Here is a 21,481-nt window from a genome sequence, read left to right as displayed (position 1 = left end):
ATATTGTATCAGTCAATTTTTTGTAAAGATCCTATTTATTTGACAGAGAGACAGCACAAGCAGGGGTGCCGCAGGCAGAGGGAGAGGCAGAAGCAGACTCCCCCCAGAGCAGATCAGCCTGACGTGGGGCTTGATCCCAGGACCCTGGGATCATGACCCAAGCTGAAAGCAGTTGCCCAACCAACTGAGCCACCCAGGTGCCCCTCAGTCAAGTTTTTAAAAACATTTTATTTATTCATTTGAGAGAGAGAGAATGAGCAGAGAGGGGGGAGGCACAGGGAGAGGGAGAAGCAAACTCCCTGCTGAGCATGGAGCCCAAATGTGGGGCTTGATCCTAGGACATTGAGATCACAACCTGAACAGAAGGCAGATGCCTAACTGACTGAGCTACCCAGGTGCCCCATTTATCAGCCTGTTTTTACTATACCTGTTATAAAATACCCTGTGGGATAGCAACTGTTATTCTCAATTTTCAGGTGAGGAAACTGGAATCATTAAGTAATTGGCCTAAACTCACACAGGGTATAAAGCAAATGATTGTAATGTTAGTTGTTAGGCATGGATTAAATTAAAAATGTTGGGGAAGGTTTGGAAACTCTGACCCTAAAGAGGTAAAGGCTGGGAAAGTGTCCAGGATCCTAGTATTATATATTTTGGGGATTAGGATTTAAATTAGGTTACAGTGTAATGAAATTTGAGGACTATTTTGCATTTTGAATTTTTACTTATTATTCTTCATCAAAGAAGAGGTGTGGCATGGTCACATTAAGCATCAAGGTACAATCTAGGCTCTGTTAATGTAGAATGTGTGGCCTTGGGCAAGTTACTCAACCTCTCTGTGTTCTCATCTATAGGGTAGAGATAATCATACCCCCTATGCCATAGGGTTTTTATAGGGGCTAAATGAGACAACCACATAAAGTACTCAGTCCTTTCATATAGTTTCTACAGTAGTGAACAGTGATTGGAGGAAGAGTTAGAGCAAGTTTTCTGCTCACTAAAATATTCATATATTTAAGTGGCGGGATGATATCTGAAATAAAACTTTCTCCCCAGTATTGTATGTGGATTTCAGAGTAGTTCCATTTTACTGGGTGAAAATGACAATAATATAAGGTGGATTTTATGTATATGAATGCTTTATTCTGAGTAAGAATTATGTGGAGAAGGGGTGCCTGGCTGGCTCAGTCAGTAGAGCATGTGATTCTTGATCTTCGGGTTGTAGGTTTGAGCCCCACATTGGGTGTAGAGATTACTTAAAAAGAAAAAAAATCTTAAAAAAAAAAAAAGAAAGAATTACTTGGAGCAGAACTTATGAGACCAACTGGCAGACCTGGGAGGTGATTAAGATGGATATATAGAAGCTTTTTTTTTTTTTTTTTTTAAAGATCTCATTTATTTATTTGACAGAGGGAAACAGCGAGAGAGAGAGAGAACACAAGCAGGGAGAGTGGAAGAGGGAGCCCAAGCAGGGAGCCCAATCCGGGGCTCTATTCCAGGTCCCTGGGATTGAGCCCCACATCAGCAGGAAGCCTGCTTCTCCCTCTCCCTCTTCCCCTGCTTGTATTCCCTCTCTCACTGTCTCTCTCTCTCTGTCAAATAAATAAATAATATCTTTTAAAAAAAGTATGCTATTATTAAGTACAAAAGGCAAGATATAGAATGGTGTGAAGTATATGTTAACATCTGGGTGAAAAAGGGACAATAAATTAAAATATATATTTGCTTGAATATGCACAAAGAATCTCTGTACAGAGATGCAAATGTTGGTTATATTAATTTCCTCCAGCAAGGAGAATTGACAGGCTATTAAATAAGAATGGGAGCGAGACTAGTCACTGAATGCCTTCTTAGAACTTTTGAATTTTGAGCCAGAGAAATATATTATCTATTGAAAAATAATGTAAAATAAAGAAAAATGAACATTAAGGAAGTAGAAGAAAGCTAACATTGCTGGGTGCCAGCTATGTGCCAGATAAGGATGGTAGTTTATTTTTTAATCATTTAATCATATCACAAAATTCTTCATCTTAACCCCTTCTAGGTGTATAGTTCCAGCCAGCATTGAGTACATTCACAATGTTGTACTGGATCACCATTCCATGTCCAGAATTTTTTCATCATCCCAAACTGAAATTCTATACCGTCATAGAAAGCTGGAATTTTTAAACTCAATCTCAAAATAATTCTGTGAGAGATAGTTAAGGGAACAGGCTCAGGAAGATGGCATCATTTACCTGGGACAGTAGGAAGGACCAACCTCTGCTCTTCCCTACTCCTCCAAATACCTTGGGCTGGTGGGAGAGCAGTTAGCTTCTAGGGGGAGGTAGGAGTAGGCACGGGGGGTGGAGGCTGGCTTTGCGCATGTGCCTTCTGCTGTGTCTTCTAGTACCAGGCACCAATGCCACAAGTTCTTTTAGGAACTTGACAGCTTGTGCTATGGAAGCTTGTAGGCTACATATATATATATATAAACACATATGCATATACATATATATATATATATATATATGTAACCATTTGACTCATTGCTACTAGACAAAATTTAATTGCCCTTTAGAAGTGCACTGTGCAGAACGCACTGTGAAAATACATCATCGTTGTGAAAACCTACCCCACGCCTGGCTTTTAGATGTGCCTTAGAGTTGGTTCATTGTAAATAGATTTATTGGCTGCCACGTCAGGAAGTTATTATTCAAAGGGCACCTGCATGATATGGCACAACAAAAAAGGGAGAAAGGCATGACTCTTCTCCATTGAGAGAAGGAAATTTCTAGCAGGGTGAGCCAAGCTGAACAGATGTGAAAAACAAGAATCAGTTTGATCTTATCTTTGAGCAGCAGAAAACACTGGGCTGAACTGAGAAGCCTGCTGAATTATCTACCACTTTTTGAAATGCATGATTAAATAACCAACAATTATGCTGAAACTACTGCACATTCTTTGCTCATGAATCTGCGATGTGAGTGATTGCTTTCTACACTACTAGTCACTTTGGTCTTGCTCTCCCTCACTCCCACGTGTATGAGAAGTGATTCACATTTTTGTTCTCAGATGGTTACTCAATAGTGTTGAACGCACTATAACACAACCCAGTAACCCAGGTTATTCTTGGATGTCCACTCCTTTTTTGAGAATCAAAAATGTGCATTAGCTATTGAGTGCACTTTGTCTGTGATTGTGTTCATGTTTGTTTAGCTATCCTGATGCTTTGAGTCACGCATTCAATTTAGAGGACAAAAATAACAGCCTCTAATAATGCCTACACACAAAATATCTTCATAATTTTTTAAAGTCACGTTCAACAATGTAGGAATTTCAGAGCCAGTTGTTTGAAAATCTGGTCCCACACATGGCCCTATCACCCAAAATGTCCAGATGGCAAATCTTCTGGAAAAATAAAAATGCTTCATTTCTTGAGTTTTGGGGTCCCTATTTCAAAGGACAGAAAGGGAGGCTGTTACCTGTATCCCAATAGAGAGACAGCGGTTTTTCTTAAAGTGATCCTTCTTCCTGTCCTCTGTAGTGACAGTGGCTATGGTGGTCGTGGTAGTGACTGTGGCAGGGTTGTTGCTCATGTGTTGACTCGCAGGGCCATGGATCTGGGCATTTGCAGCTTCAATGGCGGCTGTCAGAGCCTTCATACTGTCCAGGCTCTCCGTGGAGTTGCTCAGTCCAGACTGGCTGATAATATCTCCTCGCTGGCCCTGTCCATCCATGTAGGCATCCTGGGCAGACTCTGTGCTACTCTGGGCTGTGATAGAAATGAAAGGTTTCGTGGTAGTTCTGGGTGGGACTGGAGGTGGTGTCTTCTTATATGTTGTAATGCAAGACGACACTGGAAGACAGTGAAAACAGAGACACTGTGATTTCTGTGTGGGTTTTAATTTCTGTATTGTAACTAACAACCACTGGAAATCAGGGCACATGAAACACACGAAGACATTGAGCATGGAAACAAGTCCGTTGATAGAGTGAGATCCCTGCTTCGGGAAGATAGTTGAGCCTCCTCTGAGGTGATGCTCCCACAAGACTGAGGGGAAAAAAGACTGGAAAAACACCACCTTCTGAGATGGACGTTTCTGAAATGGAAGTTAATATGAATCAACATAAGATAGCCATCTGTAGAAATCTTCCCAGGCAATAGTGCGCCCTGAGGGAGAACGTATATACATGGAGATAAGCCCAGGATAGTCTCGACCTGCTCAGGAAAATACAAAATATAGCTAATGTTAAACAGGGTGACTCTGGAGAAGATTGCAGTGGTGGGAACAAAGCAAAGAGGTTGTAAGCAAGTGTGGTTTAATCCTAACCACAGTGGGAAGTGCCCTTGGGGTGGGCCTGGGGCACAGAGCCCTCCAAGCTTCCTGGACTCAGTTTTTTCCTTTCTTTCTCCCTCCCTCCTTTCCCTCCCTCTCTTTCTTCCCATCTTTGTCTCCCCCACTCCCTCCAGCCCTCTTCCTCTCCCATCCTCTACCTTCCTTTCCTCCTTCCCTCCTTCCTTCCTCTGGATAGATGCTCACTATATGAGCTTGTGTTCTGAATTTTTGTTGTTATTTCTGAGCAAAATTGTCCTCTAAGAAGGACATTACACAAAAGTATCCCAGTGTAGTCTCCCCGGTTTCTAAATCTGTGGTGGCTGGTGGGGGGGGGATGGCTTGTATGAGCTTATTCCCTAAAATGCTGTCCTTCAAGCCAACCTAATCAACTCAGGGGCGTCGGCCTGTACGGAAAGGTGTCCTTCCTGGACCTGTACAGTTTAGTCAAAATCCTCCCCAAGGCTCTGGATGAAGTAGCCTTTGCTTTTCTCTCCAACTACCTGATCATAACTCTGTGGTTATATGAAAAAGCTTTACGCACTGGTTTTCAGCTCTCTATTTGTGGAGCGTGATGTACAAAATACAGATCAAAAAGAATTATTCAGTTTTCAAGTGAACTCCCCGCCAGAAAAGAATAATTCCTGAACCAGCTTTCTAAAGACTTTTGTTAAGTCCTCTTAAAAAATGATTCAAACTATTGTGTTTCCATAGCATCCTGTTCCCCCACCCCCCCAGGCCTTGCCTGCTCACAGTGGGCGGTCCTTGTTACACCAAATCAGCTACTTCTGACCACAGGATCCCAACTCTCATTTGAGCTGCAACGGGGGCCATCTCACTAAATGAAATACTTGCTTTAATATTTAGGATGTTTCCTGAGGCCACTCAAAGGAAGTGTCCTATAAGGAACAATAAACAGAAGAATCCTGTTAATGCTGTCCTGCGGTTCTACTGGCTTATGATTTGGAGTAATTTCCTTAACTGTCAAAGAGATAGGGGCAGAAATATTTTGCTGTTTCCTAGGGTTACCTGATGGAACATATATGCGCTGGTAGGGGGTAATGTAAACAATATAAATGTAGCCACCGCTCAGTTACCCAGGATGAATGACTGCCCAAGGCTCACCTGGGGAAACCTTCCACCTAACTTAGTGCAAGGACCACATATACATCCTTTAACTGGAACAGCTCGGCAACTCCCAGCCCAACGTCTACAGTTTTCAGCTAAGGTGCCTCAGAGGTAGTGGAACCAGTGGAGGCTCACAGTGCCCGCCTGGAAGGGGCCGAGCCCGGAGCAGAGCCAGATGGGGCTTGGGGCTCGGGTTTCCCACCTGGCTACAGTAGTGCCAACATGGCCCCGCTGACTTTTTCACCTCCCCCAGTTCAGTTCCATTTTATGGACCATACCTACTGAGGACCTACCTTCCACTGCCCAGGAAGGTTTGAAGGGATAACCCTGCTCAGGAAGAGGCCCAGTTATTCATTGGAAGACAAGCCTGGATGTGAGAGGTAGTGACCCTAAGTGGGATGGGATCAGTCTCTTCAAATCTAGTGAAACCAGATCATTTTTCTTACTTCTCTTAAGTCGTTAACACTGTGAACTCATTATTTTGTTGAAAATGGTTGCTCAGGACATTCGGCCCACTTGTATTCCAAAGAAATGAAACGCCACATTCTAACAAAGAAATGTCTGATCCTTGGGCTTGGTTATAGCTTGTTGTTAGTTACCCTGTTTCCTCTTTCAGTGTGGAAAATCCAAAGTGCACAGTGCAGCCAAGTAGAGTAGTATTTCTTCTGATGTGATTTACAGCAGAGATTTTGTCATGATGTGATGTGTGATGTGGGGACTATAGAAAGGAGGGTGTCACCTTATTTCCAGCGTAATGATGGGGTTTGGGGGCACTCCCCAGGGCCAACTGCAATTTGGTGCCATCTGGTGGCTGTTGTCAGCTCCCCTCCTGCATGACTAGGGATAACTCTGCGTCCTTTGATCAATGGGGACCAGCAAGACAGCAGCAATGCTAGAAATCCACTAGGGTTCGATTGGACAGGGAGAATCCAGGGGACATAGCTTTCCCAATAGGCTGGCCCAGCTCCAGTGCCCAAAGGAGGTAAGATTCTGAGATTGCCTCACCTCGAAGAAGGAAGCTGAACAGAAGACAGGAATCATGTGCTTTGGTGTTGTATTCGAGGGACTTCATTATGAAGTTTCACTGCAGTGTGGGGCGTGGCACAACTCTGCCACAGTTATCAGACTTACACTCAAAGAAGCACCACCCATCAATTATCAGATAGAAATTTAAAAGGAATTCCAATCTTTCAGAATGCCCTCTGCCAGAGAAGAAAGGAGATCCAAGACGACTCATACTTCCTACAACCCCCTTCCTTCTCATGCCCCAGTTTTTTCACATACAAGCCTGCTCCAGAAACTCAGACAACCAGAATCCCAATTTTTCCCAGCATCACTCTTTCCTGGTTTTGCAGGCTAAATTCTTTCTTCTCTCTTAAGATTTTTTTTTTTTCTCCTAATTCTACTCTCATGATTCAGCACCAGGAATAATTTAGAATCCACTGGAGTCTTGAGTGACAAGAAGGATGCAGTAGAATGAGGTTCAAGGAGATGAAACACAAGTAAATAAATCTTGCCTGGTCAGGACAGAAAGAGAAAGTAAGTGACTTATATATCATCAGTGAAATACTTCCCTTGTTTGAGAGTAACATTCTCAAAACAGTGATTAAAAAATACAAGTGCTCCTTTTATTCAGTTGGAACTTAAAAAAAGAAAAGATATGGTACTTTAACCATTTTTATTGCTTTCCTTTGCCTGACGTATTTCTTTGTTCATTTCAATTAAACTGATGTTTTTTCTTTATTTGGATCCTGATAATTTACTACCCCAGCTCAAAGTTGGAAAAAGAACTCCTATTTATAAGAGTCAGCAAGAGCAGAGTTACACATTTTGATGACATCACTTTCATTCAGAGGATCCTTTGCAGAGTGTAGAGACCAGAGACTGGCTTTTAAGTGATGGAAGAAGGAAGAGGAGGGGGGAAGGGTGGGGGGAAAGGGTGGGGGGAGGGGAAGAGGAAAAGATAGAAAAGAAGCAAAAAAAAAAAAAAAGAGAGAGAGAACAAATTCCTATCCTATTTCAGCTTCTAGCCCAGAATTCAATATTGTCTCTATTTGTATGGAAAGATAATGCTAGTGTTGAAAACCTCAGAAGGCCTGTGCCAGGAATTATTTTTTTTCTGTAGTGGTGAAGTTTTTCTGAAAAAAAAAAAAAAATCTAGACTTTCTTATCACTCTGGTTATCTTCTGTGATCAAGAGCACACATGTGCCAGGCGGCCACAAAACAGATGTAGGCTCAAACCACGTGTTGTATCTTCTTAATTCTGGCTGGGGCATCAGTCAGATGCTCAACCAACTGAGCTCAGTGTGGAGTCTGCTTGCCCCTCTCCCTTTACTTCTCCCCTTGATTGTGCTGGTGCTTTCTCTTTAAAATAAATAAATAAAATCTTAAAAAACCCAAAACCTCTGACGGGTTAAGCTAATGTGTCATATACCGTAAAGCTACATTGAGGAATTACTTAGCACTTCCTTGTTACTTTTTAGAAACTCTTTCAAGTAGAAGCCCATAAGAACTACAGATCAAAACCATAAAAGGACAACAAAAGAATTTCAAAATATACATATACATAGAGTTTTATAGTAGCCAAACAACATCTTTTTGATGTAAACAAGTTATCCTCAGACGTTATTAACCATAAAGCAAGCTGTGATCAAGCTGTGATTTGATCTGCTTTTAGTAGCGGCTGGTTTCTATAAGGAAGTCATGGTCAAAGCAGTCTTGGATTTGCTGAGTTGTATCAGATGGTCTGCACTTACTAAGCTGAAGACCACCAGAGAGAGAAGGCCTGCCTCAACCCACTGTCTCCGTGGAGGGCAAAGGTCTCTTGATTTGGTCCAGCTAACAACAGTTTAACAAGCCCTCAAAAGAAGTTTTAAAAAAATCAAATGGGGTTAGCAGAGGGGGTGCTAGAACTGGTTCTTATCAGCTTGCTAGATAATTGTGGAAATCTCCTCCACAGTCTCTGTATAGTGACATTTCAATGATAGCTTGAAACTGACCTTGGTGTCAATGTTAACACAATGGAAATTGAGAAATAGTACCCCTGCCTCAGAGAGCAAATTGTGAAGCATTTCCAGCACACCTGTGTGCATAGCATGGCACTGGTCAGAGTGTGATCCACAGACAGGTGTCGAGTCACAAACTATTTGATGAGCATATAGTAAGATATGCCATGAAAATTGAGAGTAAACTTCTAGAAAATTTTACAGCAATTCTAAAGACCATTTCATTGATTGAATCTAACAACAAGAAGACTGGGTCTTGGTTTTAGGTGCCTCGTTTTTAAAATTTCCTTTATCCAGTGATTTAATTTATTGCATTTTTACCAAAATATTGATCTGCAACAGACTGGACATCAAACAACAAACTACCCCATCCCCAGAGACAGTTTGAGAAGCACTAACAGCAAACATTTGCAAATCCAGCGGACAAGGCAGAGGTAGTGCCTGTGGGATTAAGAACATATGAGGAAGGTAACTTGAAACTACAGGCTAGTTTAGAAAGCAAAAGGATGTGAAGGGGCCAAAAGAAAAAAAAGAAATGTGGAAGGATGTAAATTTAAAGGGACCAGTGCACAAATACAAGTTGGTGGCTTTAGCCTCAGGTAAACTGCCTATTTCTAAGAGGGTGTGTCTGGGTACAAGTGTGACATCTAGAACAACAGGGGGATTGTGATGTGCGCTTTATTCCAGGCTTTTCTCTTTAAGGGGACATTGCTGAGTGCTCCACGGAAAGAAAAACCGTATCTTACGAGGAGTGGATTAATGAGAGAGGATGTTTAGTTTGCAAGAGAAGGAAGACAGGAGAATTTCCAATGATTTCAAAAGCTCCTGTGTGTTGGCATGGACTAGTTCTGTATAAGACATCGTGGGAAACCACCAAGGTGAGAGCTCAGAGAGGCTCTAAGAATAATTCCGTAGTAGTCAGTTGTTCAAAGGAGGAATATGGGGCTTTTGCTGTGTAGTGAGTTTCTTGGTCTGCGGAGGTGGTAAGCACAGGCCAGCTCATCCTTTGGCTGGGAAGTTGTTAAAATTGTACCACCATGGGATGGGAGCCTGAAGTAAGTGACAAGATTTCTTTCACGCTGGAGCTCCCGCGGTTTTCTGAATATTAATCAAAGGTAGAAAAGAATTTGAGAAGTAGAGACCCATTGAGAGTGAGGTGTAAAAGCTGAAGAAGGAAGCCAAGAGAAGAGGTGAGGGAGCATTACCAACACAGATGTTTGGTAGCAATGACCAGTGTTCGGGCGTCATGGGAATGCATTTTGGCATAGATGAGGGCAAAGCTGCTAATAAGAGAAATTTGCTGCTGCTGCTTCGCATCAAGTCGGCCGAGAAGTGCTGAACTGACAATGAACCAGAGGTTGAGCTCCCTGTGGTGATTCGCTACACAGGCTGGACTCCTCACCCACCAAGTCCCAGATAAACCAGCGTCCTGGCTTGAGTCCTTCACAGGGTAAGAGCATAAACCCAGGTGAAAACAAAGAGGATAAGAAGGAACATTAGTCGAGGCTCTTTTTTTTCTTTTAAAGCGCTACCCCCAACATGAGGCTTAAACTCACGACCCTGAGGATCAAGAGTTGTGTCCTCCACCAGCTGAGCCGGTCAGGTGCCCCTTTAATTTGGATTCTCCATGTGCATTAGATCAACTGAATCACCAGAGAGTGAATCCTTACTCTGTAACACACTGTACTAAGAATTTAATAGACATGGTCTTAGGACAGAGGAAGCTCTGGCTATCCCCACTTGTTTGGTGGTAAGACGGAGGCCCAGAGCAGGTAACTGGTCTCTGTCTTACCCAGCTACTAAGTAGTGGAGTTTGCATAACTTGGAGGCCTCAATTCCAGCTGTTTTCCTTCCCCCAAACCACTGTATTCATCCACCCATTAAACCTTCGATTAAATACCTTGCCCTGTAAAGCATGATGCTTTCCATGAGAAAATGCCCCCAGATGGCCCCAACACTGTAGTCTGCACCCTGCAGGAACCTGTCAAGGGTATGGATGATGAAAAAATTTGGAGTGGTCAAAAAAGCAGTGCACCAGCTGCATCTTTAAATACTGCAGAGGGGCGCCTGGGTGGCTCGGTGGATTGAAGCCTCTGCCTTAGGCTGGGGTCCTGCTTCCCGCTGAGCAGAGAGCTCTCTGCTCAGCGGGGAGCCTGCTTCCCCCCCACCTGCCTTTCTGCCTACTTGTGATCTCAGTCTGTCAAATAAATAAAATCTTTAAAAAATAAAAATACTGTAGAAGTCGGGCTCGGGGCTGGGCACGGAGCCTGCTTAAGATGCTCTCTCTCTCTCTCTGCCCTTCCCATCCTGTAAATGCTCTATTGCGCACTCTCTCTCTCAAAATAAAATGAAAATGAAAATACTTAAAAGGGAGGAACTCCACAAAACAAAATATACATGGAAAAATTGCTCCCTTGTTTCAAAATATTTACAGCTGAACATCTCCAGGCCACCCAAAGTGTGGCGGTCAGTGGTCCATGCAGAGCCGGCCGCATGGTGAGAGGGCTGGCAGGGAGGGCCGTGGGGTGCGGCGCGGGGGTCCTGGGAGAGGGACCCGGCTTCTCGCCGGCTCTCCCGGTTAGTGTTGGCTCCGGGGACGTGGCCATGAGAACGGTTTCCACTGAAGCCGTCCTCCACGGAAACCACAGAGACTAGGTAACCTTTCCTCAGTCGAAGTAGAAAAAAGCACGCTTGTGTGAGCGTGTAGGGGAAGGGCAGGGAATGTGGACAGAGAGGGAGGGGTGGTGTAATAACTCTTTAGTCATAAGACTTGCCAGTTGGTAGTTACTAGTATTCCAGACACTTCCTAATGCCAGACAAATGCCCCAAGCCTCGGCATGTCTGGCTCGGAGATCTATTCATCTGATAGCAGCCCGGCTCTTGCGGGAGACAGATCTCTGGGCAGCCGCACTCTGCTGCTAATCAAACACAACATTGTTCTCCGCGGGAAGAATGGGAAGGTTTGTTTCAGAGTCACAACTTTTTTTTTTTTTTTCTTTTCTAAGAGGCACCCAAGTTGTTTTAACAAGTTGCTACAAAACTTGGTCTTCCTGAGGTGAGGCTGTGGCGCACAGTGCCTGCACTGTACCAAAATCCAGGGAGGGAGGGGTCAGAGTTAGTCATTAAAAAAGGAAGAAAAAAAAAAAAAGCCCCTGGCACTTCATGCCTGGAAATGATGTAACAGGCAGCCACTCCTCTGTTAGAACTACAACCAAACAATACTCAGGCAGTCCACAGCAGCTGCTCTCCAAATGTCAGCGCCAGCCCCGTCCAAAGAGCTTGAAAGGCAGCAAGCTGGAGGGTTTCGTGCTGTACCTTTCTCGCCCACATTTTCCCCAAGCCCTCCCAGGAACCTGGCAACAGGTAACGTGGCAACCTTTGCTTTATAAACTGGCAAGTGGCATCATTTGAGAGAAACAAATGGATTTTCTTTTTTAAAGCCAGCTTCATCTCCCCCTACCACCTCCATACCCCGCCCCACCCCCCCAGCCAAGAAGCTGAGAAAAAGGCACTGCTTCCTGGCAGCCCTGCTCTCGAGTGCCGCCTTGTGGCTAAACTCGGAATATCACCGAGGTACCCTGAAACCCGCGGCTCAGCTCGAGGTAAGTCACGCTAGGAAAAGGGCTGGACATCTTTGCTAGATTTGTCTTCCAAAAACACCCATCAAGAGCGCTAGTCAGGATTCAGAATGTCTTGCCTTTTTTTTTTTTTTTTTTTAAAAACGTATCGCTTTAACAAAAATTTTACCCCCGCTGCAGCCTAAGGTCTCTGGGTTGAAGTTGTGTTTTTTTGTTGTTGTTTTTTAACAGCAGCTAGGGTAACATTTTTTTATGACGGCGAGTTGAAAAGCAAGAACTGCTGTAGCCACGTGTTTAGGTGGGTGGCAGCAAGGAGCAATAGCCAAGAAATTGAGGATTCCTGTTGGGTGGGACGTGCATTTTCTATTTTTAATTTTTATGTGATTTTGTATATGTAACTTGTGTGTGGAAATCTTTCTCTGGGGCAGAAGCATCTCTAATTCGTATTTCTGGCTTCCAGTTAGTCTACCTGCAAGTATTATTGAGATTTCCCAGACTGGCGGCCCAGCTTCCCAGAGAGTAGGGCCTGCAGTACCAGTTTAGCTTTTATCTCTGTGTGGGGCAAACACCCACAGAAATGCCAAGGGCACTATTTTTAACTAGTCTTCTTTCTCTCAGGTACTCCCCCTTCTGATGTCTCTGATTTGGAGGGAAGGCTATGGTTGGGAGCTGCTGATAGCTCTAGCCGGTTGCCAGGGCATCCGTTCTTTCTCCTTCTCTGCAAATGTTAACTGGAAACTAAGCAAGAGGTTTAGATCAAAGTAACTGTGCTCTTCAGAAAGTTCCATTAATTAACTAAATTAAAGGAAGTTAAATGATGTTTGGAGGAAAGTCATTTTAGAAGGCCCAGGTCCAGGGACTGAGGTCTGAAACTTCTAATGTGGACTTTTAATGAAGCTTGGCCGCAAGTTAAATACTATTAGAAATTGAGGGTTGCCATATGGAAAACCAGTTGTTGCCTGAAATCAATCATTTCAAAGGAACATCTTGAAAGTAGACAGACATTTGGCTAGTATTTGCCTAGACCACTTAATACTAAAGATTAAAAGCCCATGGCTCTGAGTAAGAATCATTTGACCAGTAGCCACGGTGAGTCATAGCCTTCTTAAGAACTAGGCACAAATATTGAAGTCAGGATGTTGAGAACATTGGGCTTACTAATTTGCAAGGCAGCGCTATTGCTTCCAGAAGGGAATGTGATCAGGATTCCACGGCTCATTTTCCCGGTCTTTCCAGCAGGTGCTGTTGAGTCATCCATGTACAGAAGTGACTGCCCTGGCTGTTTCATCTGTTAGGATTAAATTTCCACTTGTTCCATCACTTTATGAAGTGATTTCTACCATTGAGTCAGATATGTCACTTCCTCTAGGACTTAGGGATTTTTTTTTTCAATGTTTGTAACATTGTGTGTGTTTTTCAAAATTTGTCCCAGCCAGTCTGCAGGTTTTCCTGGATTGAATGGATTGTTTACAGGAGGGGAAGATTCGGGGCCCAAGGTCAGGGTTACCAAATTATATAAGGTTTCCTGTTTGGGCAGTTGGTCTACCAACTCCTCAGGTTAGTGCAGACTGGGGCTTGCCAAAGGACATAATGCCTACGAGGCCTGGGGTAAGGATGGTGCCAGGAGCGGGGAAGGAAATTTTTCTTTTAAGCTTCTCATCAGCTAGCTTTCATTTCTTGTCAGATGTCACTTCACAACGATACTTTCCTATAGTTCTCTGTAGGTGATTTTTTTTTTCCCCCTGACTAGGAATTCTGAGAGAGGAATTTAGTTAAGGATGTGGGAACCAGTAGGTCAGGCATTGTGGTCCGTTCTGTTCACGATGACAGCAGTGACTGGAGTGGGCGTGGCACATGGGACTACCACAGTAAAGTATTTTTTTTTTAATTAATATATAATGTATTACTTGTTTCAGGGGTACAGGCTTGTGATTCATCAGTCTTACACAATTGGCAGTGCTCACCATAGCAAATACCCTCCCCAGTGTACATCACCCAGCCATTTCATCCCTCCCACTGCCCCTCCACTCCAGCAAACCTCAGTTTGTTTCCTGAGATTAAGAGTCTCTTGTGGTTTGTCTCCCTCTCTGGTTTTGTCTTGTTGCATTTTATGCCCCCCTTCCCCTATGATCCTCTCTCTTGTTTATCAAATTCCTTGTATCAGCGAGATCATAACGATAATTGTCTTTCTTTGATTGACTTATTTCGCTTAGCATAATACCCTGTAGTTCAACCACCTCATTGCAAATGGCAAGATTTCAGGTTTTTTGATGGAGATATATATATATATATATATATATATATATATATATATATATATATCACATCTTCTTTATTCATTCATCTGTTGATGGATATCTGGGCTCTTTCTGTAGTTTGGTTATTGTGGACATTGCTGTTATAAACATTGTGGTGCATGTGTCCCTTCAAATCACTACATTTGTATCTTTGGGGTAAATACCCAGTAGTGCAAGTGCTGGGTCATAGCTCTATTTTCAACTTTTTTTTTTTTTTTTTAGATTTTTTATTTTATTTTATTTGACAGATAGAGATCACAAGTAGGCAGAGAGGCAGGCAGAGAGAGAGAGAGAGGAGGAAGCAAGCTCCCTGCCGAGCAGAGAGCCCGATGCGGGGCTCGATCCCAGGACCCTGGGATCATGACCCGAGCCAAAGGCAGAGGCTTTAATCCACTGAGCCACCCAGGCGCCCCTATTTTCAACTTTTTGAGGAAACTCCATACTGTTTTCTAGAGTGGCTGCACCAGCTTGCATTCCCAACAGTGTAGGAGGGTTCCCCTAGTAAAATACTTGTTACAATGAAGGAATGAACAGGGATGAGAAACTTTTCCTGGAGAAAAAGAAAAAAGGACTACTAATCTGGAAAGGGAGTCACCAGGGTAGAAGTGAAATGAATACTCAACAAAGCCATTCTCTGTGACATTGGATATTATAATCGAATCTCCTATCACCAGTGCCCACTTCTGTTTGGCATTGGCCAAGGACTGGCCGAGTGCAATTGTGATTGGCCAGCTTTTGCCATGAGCTAGTATGCAAAAGCACAAACTAATATCACCTGACTGGTTGGTCCTAACTTCCTCCATCTTCTGTTTGGCTTTACCCATGGGCCCTGGGCAAATGGCCTAGCGAGGGGCCTGTGATGCTAACTGCCCATTTCCCGTGCATCTGCCTTTCTTTGCCCTCTTACTATTCTTCTATTCTCTGCTTGCACAAGATGGGTATCTGAGAGCCAAGAACTTTCTTTACCTCTTGGTCTTACTTCATGGGAATTAGTGGCACCTGCACAATGGGACCTGGAGCCTGGAATACAGGGGAAAATCTGGAATGGAGCCACGCAACCAAACAGGACTCTTCTGCCAGGTTATTTGGTGTCTGGTAAACAAAGTAGAACGCAAGCCTACCTAACCCCGGGTGGATGGGAGCCGGGTTATCAGGCACAGATTGCCAGCTTGTCCTGCTTGAGAAAGCGAGTTGGCTGTGTAGCAAACCAGCGTTATGTCACGAGTCCAGTCAGGCTAAGTCCTAACTGAAACCTCCAGCTGGATGTGTTGGTAGGAGACTCTTCTAGGCTTTGGAGAGAGGGCAGCTCTAGCAAAGCTGCCTGCTTCTGCCGCCCTTATGGACCGAGGGTCTGCAGGGAGGGCTTGGCCTGGAGCAGAAGCTTTGCACAAGGCAAGCTCAAATCCCTCCAACCCGGGAAAACAGGATGTGTGGGAAAGTGAAGAAGAAAGAAAATGCATCCACCATTCCTTCCTGTTGGTTTCAGCATGATGAGGAATAATTATCTGGGTCTGGAGAGCAGGGCATGTGGGAGGCCACAGGACGCCCTGGTGTGTGTAGTTAGGCAGTTAATTATTCATCCCACTCCATTCCTCTTTCCTCTCTGAAACCCCCCTTTTCAAAGGAAAAACAGGAAAACTGACTGGGTTAATCTGTAGAACACAGTTTCTATTAATCCACTCAGCCCAGGAAGGAGACCAGCCCACTACTGAGTCTCAGATAACTGAATCAGCGCTTAAAATGACACCTCCTTATCCAGCTGTGTCCTTGACAGATGAGGACACAGATCTAGAGAAGGACCTGTCCACGTGTCCCCAGGCCTCTCTGTCCATACCAAGCTCCAGACAGGACTTCAGTCCACCAATCAGTGTTTACAGTTGGTAGGGAAAGGGCCCCTTAAAGAATGCATTATAAATTCTATTTTACAGTTGGGTTTTTGTCATTTGGCAAAAATGTAATAAAAATGGTCTAGGAAACTGAAGAGGCCCGCACTAGAATGGTATCAATTTACTCGACCTGCCCCCACCAATGTCCACCTTCACTGTGTTCAAGAGAGCCAGGCACTGTTCTGGAATCCGAATTCCACAAGTGAGAGGGGGCTGGAGAGTGGGCTGCCCAGGTTCTCCAGGGCGGGGTCTGACTGGAGCCTTGACTTCTTGCCCTCCAAACCTCCACTTAGATTTGAAAGAGTTGCCTTTTGTCATTAAGATTCTACTTTGAACTCTTACAAGAACCTTAGCTGAATTTTAAAAGCCCTTATCTGACTCTCGTGGTTGGATGTCTTTGGAATTCAGAACTTTTGGGGATTGTAGAAAGCTAATATACCTGACATTCCCTGGGGGTCTAGGGCAGCGCCTCTTGATGACGGACTCTAACCTGTTTGTATGCAGAAAGAGGTAGCACAGCCGCACTGCAGGCAGTTCCAAGGTCATGTTTTGGCCAATGGCTTTCAGAATTGCAGATGAAGGAATGATGTTTCCCTGCCCCTTTGGAAGCCTTGGAGCCATAGGACTTTCTCCTTCAGAGGCATCTGCGGCCCTGCCCTGAGTTGTGTCCTATCCAAGCCTACAGAGAGGATTGGGGGGGATGGGTGGATGGCTGGTGATGGGGTGGCAGACTCTTTATGTTGTAGGTGAGCAAGATTTCCATATGTTTAAGGAAGAGAGATATCCAAGGTCAGGTTTGATGCTACTCCTGACGTCTCTCTTTGTGTTGGAGTTCTGGGTGTTCATTGGTTTCACACACTGTATTCAGAAACATCTTGTTCTGGTTTTTGTGAAAATGGTAATTGGGGTGTTCATAGGGGGGCTTTCAAGTAACCTTTCCCCACCAGGTGGAATGATGTGTACATAAACTACAGAGTGGGATAGTCTTACGTGTTCTTGAAGAGAAACACCTCATATTTGCGAGGTTGTGTGGATGTGTTTTCATTCATCTTTTCCATCATTCTCATTATGACCCCCTGCCCTCAGGCTATAATTACTTCCCCATAAAATAAATAAAACCAACATTCTTCTCTTTGACCCACCATAATTTGTACTCACAGGAGGGTGGCTCTGTGCGAGGTCCAGGCTGGGTGCCATGCTAAGTACAAGCAGCTTAGGACACTCCCCTAAAAGTTTCTCTGCAAAAGCACTCTTGACTCGCTGGAGCCCTACCTAGTATACACAGTTTAAAAATTCTTTTTTTTTTTTTTAATTTTACTTATTTATTAGAGAACGCAAGCAGGGCAGAGGGAGAGGCAGAAGCAAATTCTCTGCTGAGCAGGTAGCTGACACGGGGCCTCCATCCAAGGACCCTGGGATCATGACCTGAGCTGAAGGCAGCTGCTTAACCGACTGAGCCGCCCAGGCGCTCCCAAAATCATTTTCAAAACGCACATTTTACACTGCATTTCCAACCCCGGAGAGAGGAGATAATCCATGTAAGAGCTTGAGTTAAAGAATAAACCGAGGGGCAGTTAGATCTGTTAGTGAACAGACAGATATAGATGAAGCACTAGAAAATTTCAGGATCTAAAGCACCCCTCCGCCGGCTGATGTAGGAAACGTTCTCTTTTTCAAAAAGAACCCGAGAAAGTAAAGGCAGAATGATTTGGTTTCTTGATTTCTGATCATAGGTGAAAGACTTAGCCAAGTCTCAGTTCTTTGAAGAGGCAACTAGACCACACCAAACCTACCAAATGGAAGATGTTAATACAGTCTGTGTGTTATGTGCTTGGGGCTGGGGGTTTGTAATTTACACCGGTTGTAATTGACATAGCAGTACAACTGCAGAGCTGGCAAGGTGCAGGAATGCGGAAAAACTAGAGGAAACCAGCACCAGTGTTCGGATCGAAAGTAACTACCAATAAAGACAGGAAAATGGATCACAGAGAAGGGAAGCATTTGGATAGCCGCTGCTCAAAGATTCAGCCGGTTTGCAGTTGGTGATACCTTGTCAGGTCTCCAGATAAAGGCAACTCTTGTCACCCTCAGGCACCTGGCTGAGAGGTAATAAAACAGTTGCCTTATCTCCTAAGGGTGGAGTTAGTCAAACCTCGGTGGTAATTATAGTAAACTGAAATTGCCTGTCATTTACCCCCCCACCCCAAAAAAAGAGGGCGAAAGGAAAAGGCTTAAGGCAGGAAACTGTCGCCCTCTTTGGATTTTAAAAAGCAAGCAAAACAGCCAGGAGTTTTCCTGGGAGTAAGAGAAAACAGCCTGGCCAGGCTGCCCTCTCCTACGGGTAACAGGATTGCTGACAGCTCAGGTCCACGTGACGGTCTAGAAAAGAGGCTCAAGCTGATGAAAATCCAAGAAATCTTCTTAGGAGTCTTCCTTTCTAAATGTAAATGACTCAGTCAGTGCTTTGCTAAGGAGGGAAGGAAGTCACAATCACACCGAGTGACTCATTCAGTGCTGTTAGCTCAGGCAGTTGGATAAAAAGTTTTAGCAAAAGCAGCAACAAATCTACTTTAAATACTAGCACAGTAAGGAAATTCCTCTCTTTCAGGCTGAATGCCATCTGCACAAAAGAGCTCCTGTTGACATCTCATTTACAATCTCCCCCAGGACACAGACAAGACCATTTCAATAAACCCGGCTCAGAAACACCTATTGTTCGAAATCTTCAACTAGCCACAGGCTACCACCACTCCCTATTGTTTTGTAAAAGAAAAGATTTAGAAGGAGAAAGATTGCCACTGTGGAAGCTCTGAAAAGAGGAAGGAAAAAAGTCCCTTTGACCCGATGCTGTCAGAGAGCGTGCATGAAGAATAAAGTTAATGGATTTCCATTTTTATAAGAAGTGCCTAAGAAATGCCTGTTAAGTTTCTGAAGTGGGGATGGGGAATTCTAAATTCAACGCCAACTTTGTGTGTATAAGAAGTGAACTCCTGCCAACGGGTTTGCTAAATGAAATGCCATAGGCTATACTTACCCTATTCTCAGCCCTACAAAAGCCCTGTTAGCACCAATAGCAGAGCACCAGGTGAGTCTTTGATCTGGGCTGTTGCCCTGGGAATTAGAGCTGGACTGTCCTTTCCAAGTAGAATTTCCAGGCTCGGAGCCCACTCCTCCCTGTTAATGATTTCTTTTTTTCCATCGCTCCGTTTTTGCTCCCTCTTTTAGTAAAAGTTGAACACTCTCTGGCGTTATGTAATGTCCTTAGATAGTTGTTCTTCGCTATGCTTCAAATTCAGGGATACATTTGTGTTTACCCCCCAAAAGGGGCCCTCTTCATCTGCTCCTTATCTTGACCCTTGTAATACGTCTTGCAGTTAACCTTACCTATCTCTGCAAATGATCCCTTTATCTACCCAGAGCTCAAACCCACACTGGGCATTATCTCTAATTCCTTTGAGTCCGCTCCCCTCTTAAATCCGTCTGGAATCCTTCTACCTCCTGCAAGCCAGCTTTCTGCTTTCCTAGATGCCATTACAATACTCCCCTCCTGAGGATCACAGCAACTTCCTAACTCACGGTTTCTCTAACCACCAGTTGTGACTTATTCAGGGGTCATGAAACCAATTGAGGCGGGTCATGCAGTTTCACCACTTAAAAAATGAAGTAGATTAGAAAATGTGAGATTGCATCAGACAAAGGAAAAAGTACTGTTTCGTGAGACTTGTTGCAGTTTGTGTTTGCATCCGGATCTCTGTACGTTCTGGGCAACAGGTAAAAACGGATTTTGTTTGCCACGATATTCCGAGAAATACTTTTCTGATTGCTCTCATTGGGTCTGCCTGATGCCTGCTTCAGGATCCTGCTTCACTGCTGGATACACTTAGAGCAAGGGTTGAAGACACTGAACAGAAGCTGTCACTCTCCAACCGACAGGTCTGCCCACAGGAGAGTCTCAATGAAGTCTAGGGCTTGGAGAGTCTGAGTAACTGGGCTCCTGCTCACTTTTCAGAAGGGCCTTGGAACTCTGCATCCTGACTGCTTCTACTCTTCATTATTAAAACCATCAAGTTCCCGGGAATGTTAAAGGGACTTAGAAAATAAAACAGCCTTCATAATGGATTCCTGCCCAGGCAGGTCCAGACATTTAAAGGAATAGTCTTGCCGTTGTTTGCCATTATATGGAGAGATGTTAAGCATTCCTTTTTATATTGGAAATGAAAAAAATAAAGAAATCTGCACATGCCAATGATCCCTGATAGTGGTCATTCCACGAAAGCCCATGGGACAGACACAACCTTCCTGAAGTTCCCAGCAAGCACATCCTTATCCCTTCGTTAGTGCTGGGGCCCTGCCACCACTATGCATCTTGCTGGGAAGAGACATGGCCCCAGTTCTTGCAACTCCGCCCCCAAAATCCCATGCCAGAACCGCACTAAGAGAAGTCCCTGTTTTTTCGCCGGGTGCCTTAAACTTACTTATGTTATGGAGTCTGGGTTTAGAGAACCTGCTCCATTAAGTGGAAGGGCTACAGAAATTCACCTTTTTAGGGAAAAAAAAAGAAAAACAGCAATTTTAAATTCTGTAATTTAGAAGCCAGTGTGCTGTTTTTTTCCTTAAACTGACCAGCAGTAGCTTGCCTTTGTTTGGCAGAAAATAGGACAGAAACTTAGGATAAGAAGAAATTGATGTGAACGTGCACTCTAAGTTACTGCTGTGATTCTGCACAAAACTACTATGTACTCTGACATCAAGCAGTTAGAGCCACGTGACGTGTGCTTATGGATGATTTTAACTTTATTCTTTGGGCTTCTCAAAGGAGAGGGAGAAGCAGATTCTTTGCTGAGCAAGGAGCCCCAATGAGGGGCTCAATCCCAGGATTTATGACCTGAGCTGAAGGCAGCTCCTTAACCGAATGAGCCACCCAGGTGCCCCGGTTTTGAGGTAAATTTTATATGAATCCCACATTTAAAAAAAAAAAATGAAAGCCTCTTAATATTGCTTGATATTTCACTGTCTTTAAGAGCTTAAGGAACATTGACCCATAAACACTGAACACTGGCATAGGACTGATGTTTTCACACCTAACATCTTATCGTTTCCAGAATGCCATCTTCTTACATGTCTAATTGCCTTTGGGACACATTGCTGTTTACTCTCTCGTCACCACCCTCCTTGCCAACAGGACCTCAATGCTGTTAACTTTTCCAAGCAGCCATGACTTTTTGGGAAGTCAGTCCCTCCCCTAGATATGGAGTCTGAATCTTCATTGA

At 44.0% G+C, this 21,481-nt stretch overlaps 1 protein-coding gene across 6 annotated transcripts in view; it reads right to left on the bottom strand.

The window, feature by feature from the left end:
- Positions 1 to 21,481, bottom strand: part of LOC111142569 (DLG associated protein 1) — a 328,275-nt gene that overhangs the window by 57,617 nt on the left and 249,177 nt on the right. For 5 of the 6 annotated variants that reach the window (XM_022495839.1, XM_022495840.1, XM_022495842.1 and 2 more), the window contains one exon: positions 3,465 to 3,838. In XM_022495839.1, coding sequence (XP_022351547.1) covers positions 3,465 to 3,838 — 374 coding nt within the window. The remainder of the gene's footprint in view (positions 1 to 3,464; positions 3,839 to 21,481) is intronic. The other variant, XM_022495845.1, reaches the window with a different exon arrangement.

This window comes from Enhydra lutris, unplaced genomic scaffold (assembly GCF_002288905.1).
Source record: "Enhydra lutris kenyoni isolate GAN:26980312 unplaced genomic scaffold, ASM228890v2 scaffoldscaffold8, whole genome shotgun sequence".
NCBI lineage: Eukaryota > Metazoa > Chordata > Mammalia > Carnivora > Mustelidae > Enhydra > Enhydra lutris.
Note: the sequence above shows the minus strand (reverse complement) of the source record. Positions and strands in the feature narration are given on the sequence as shown.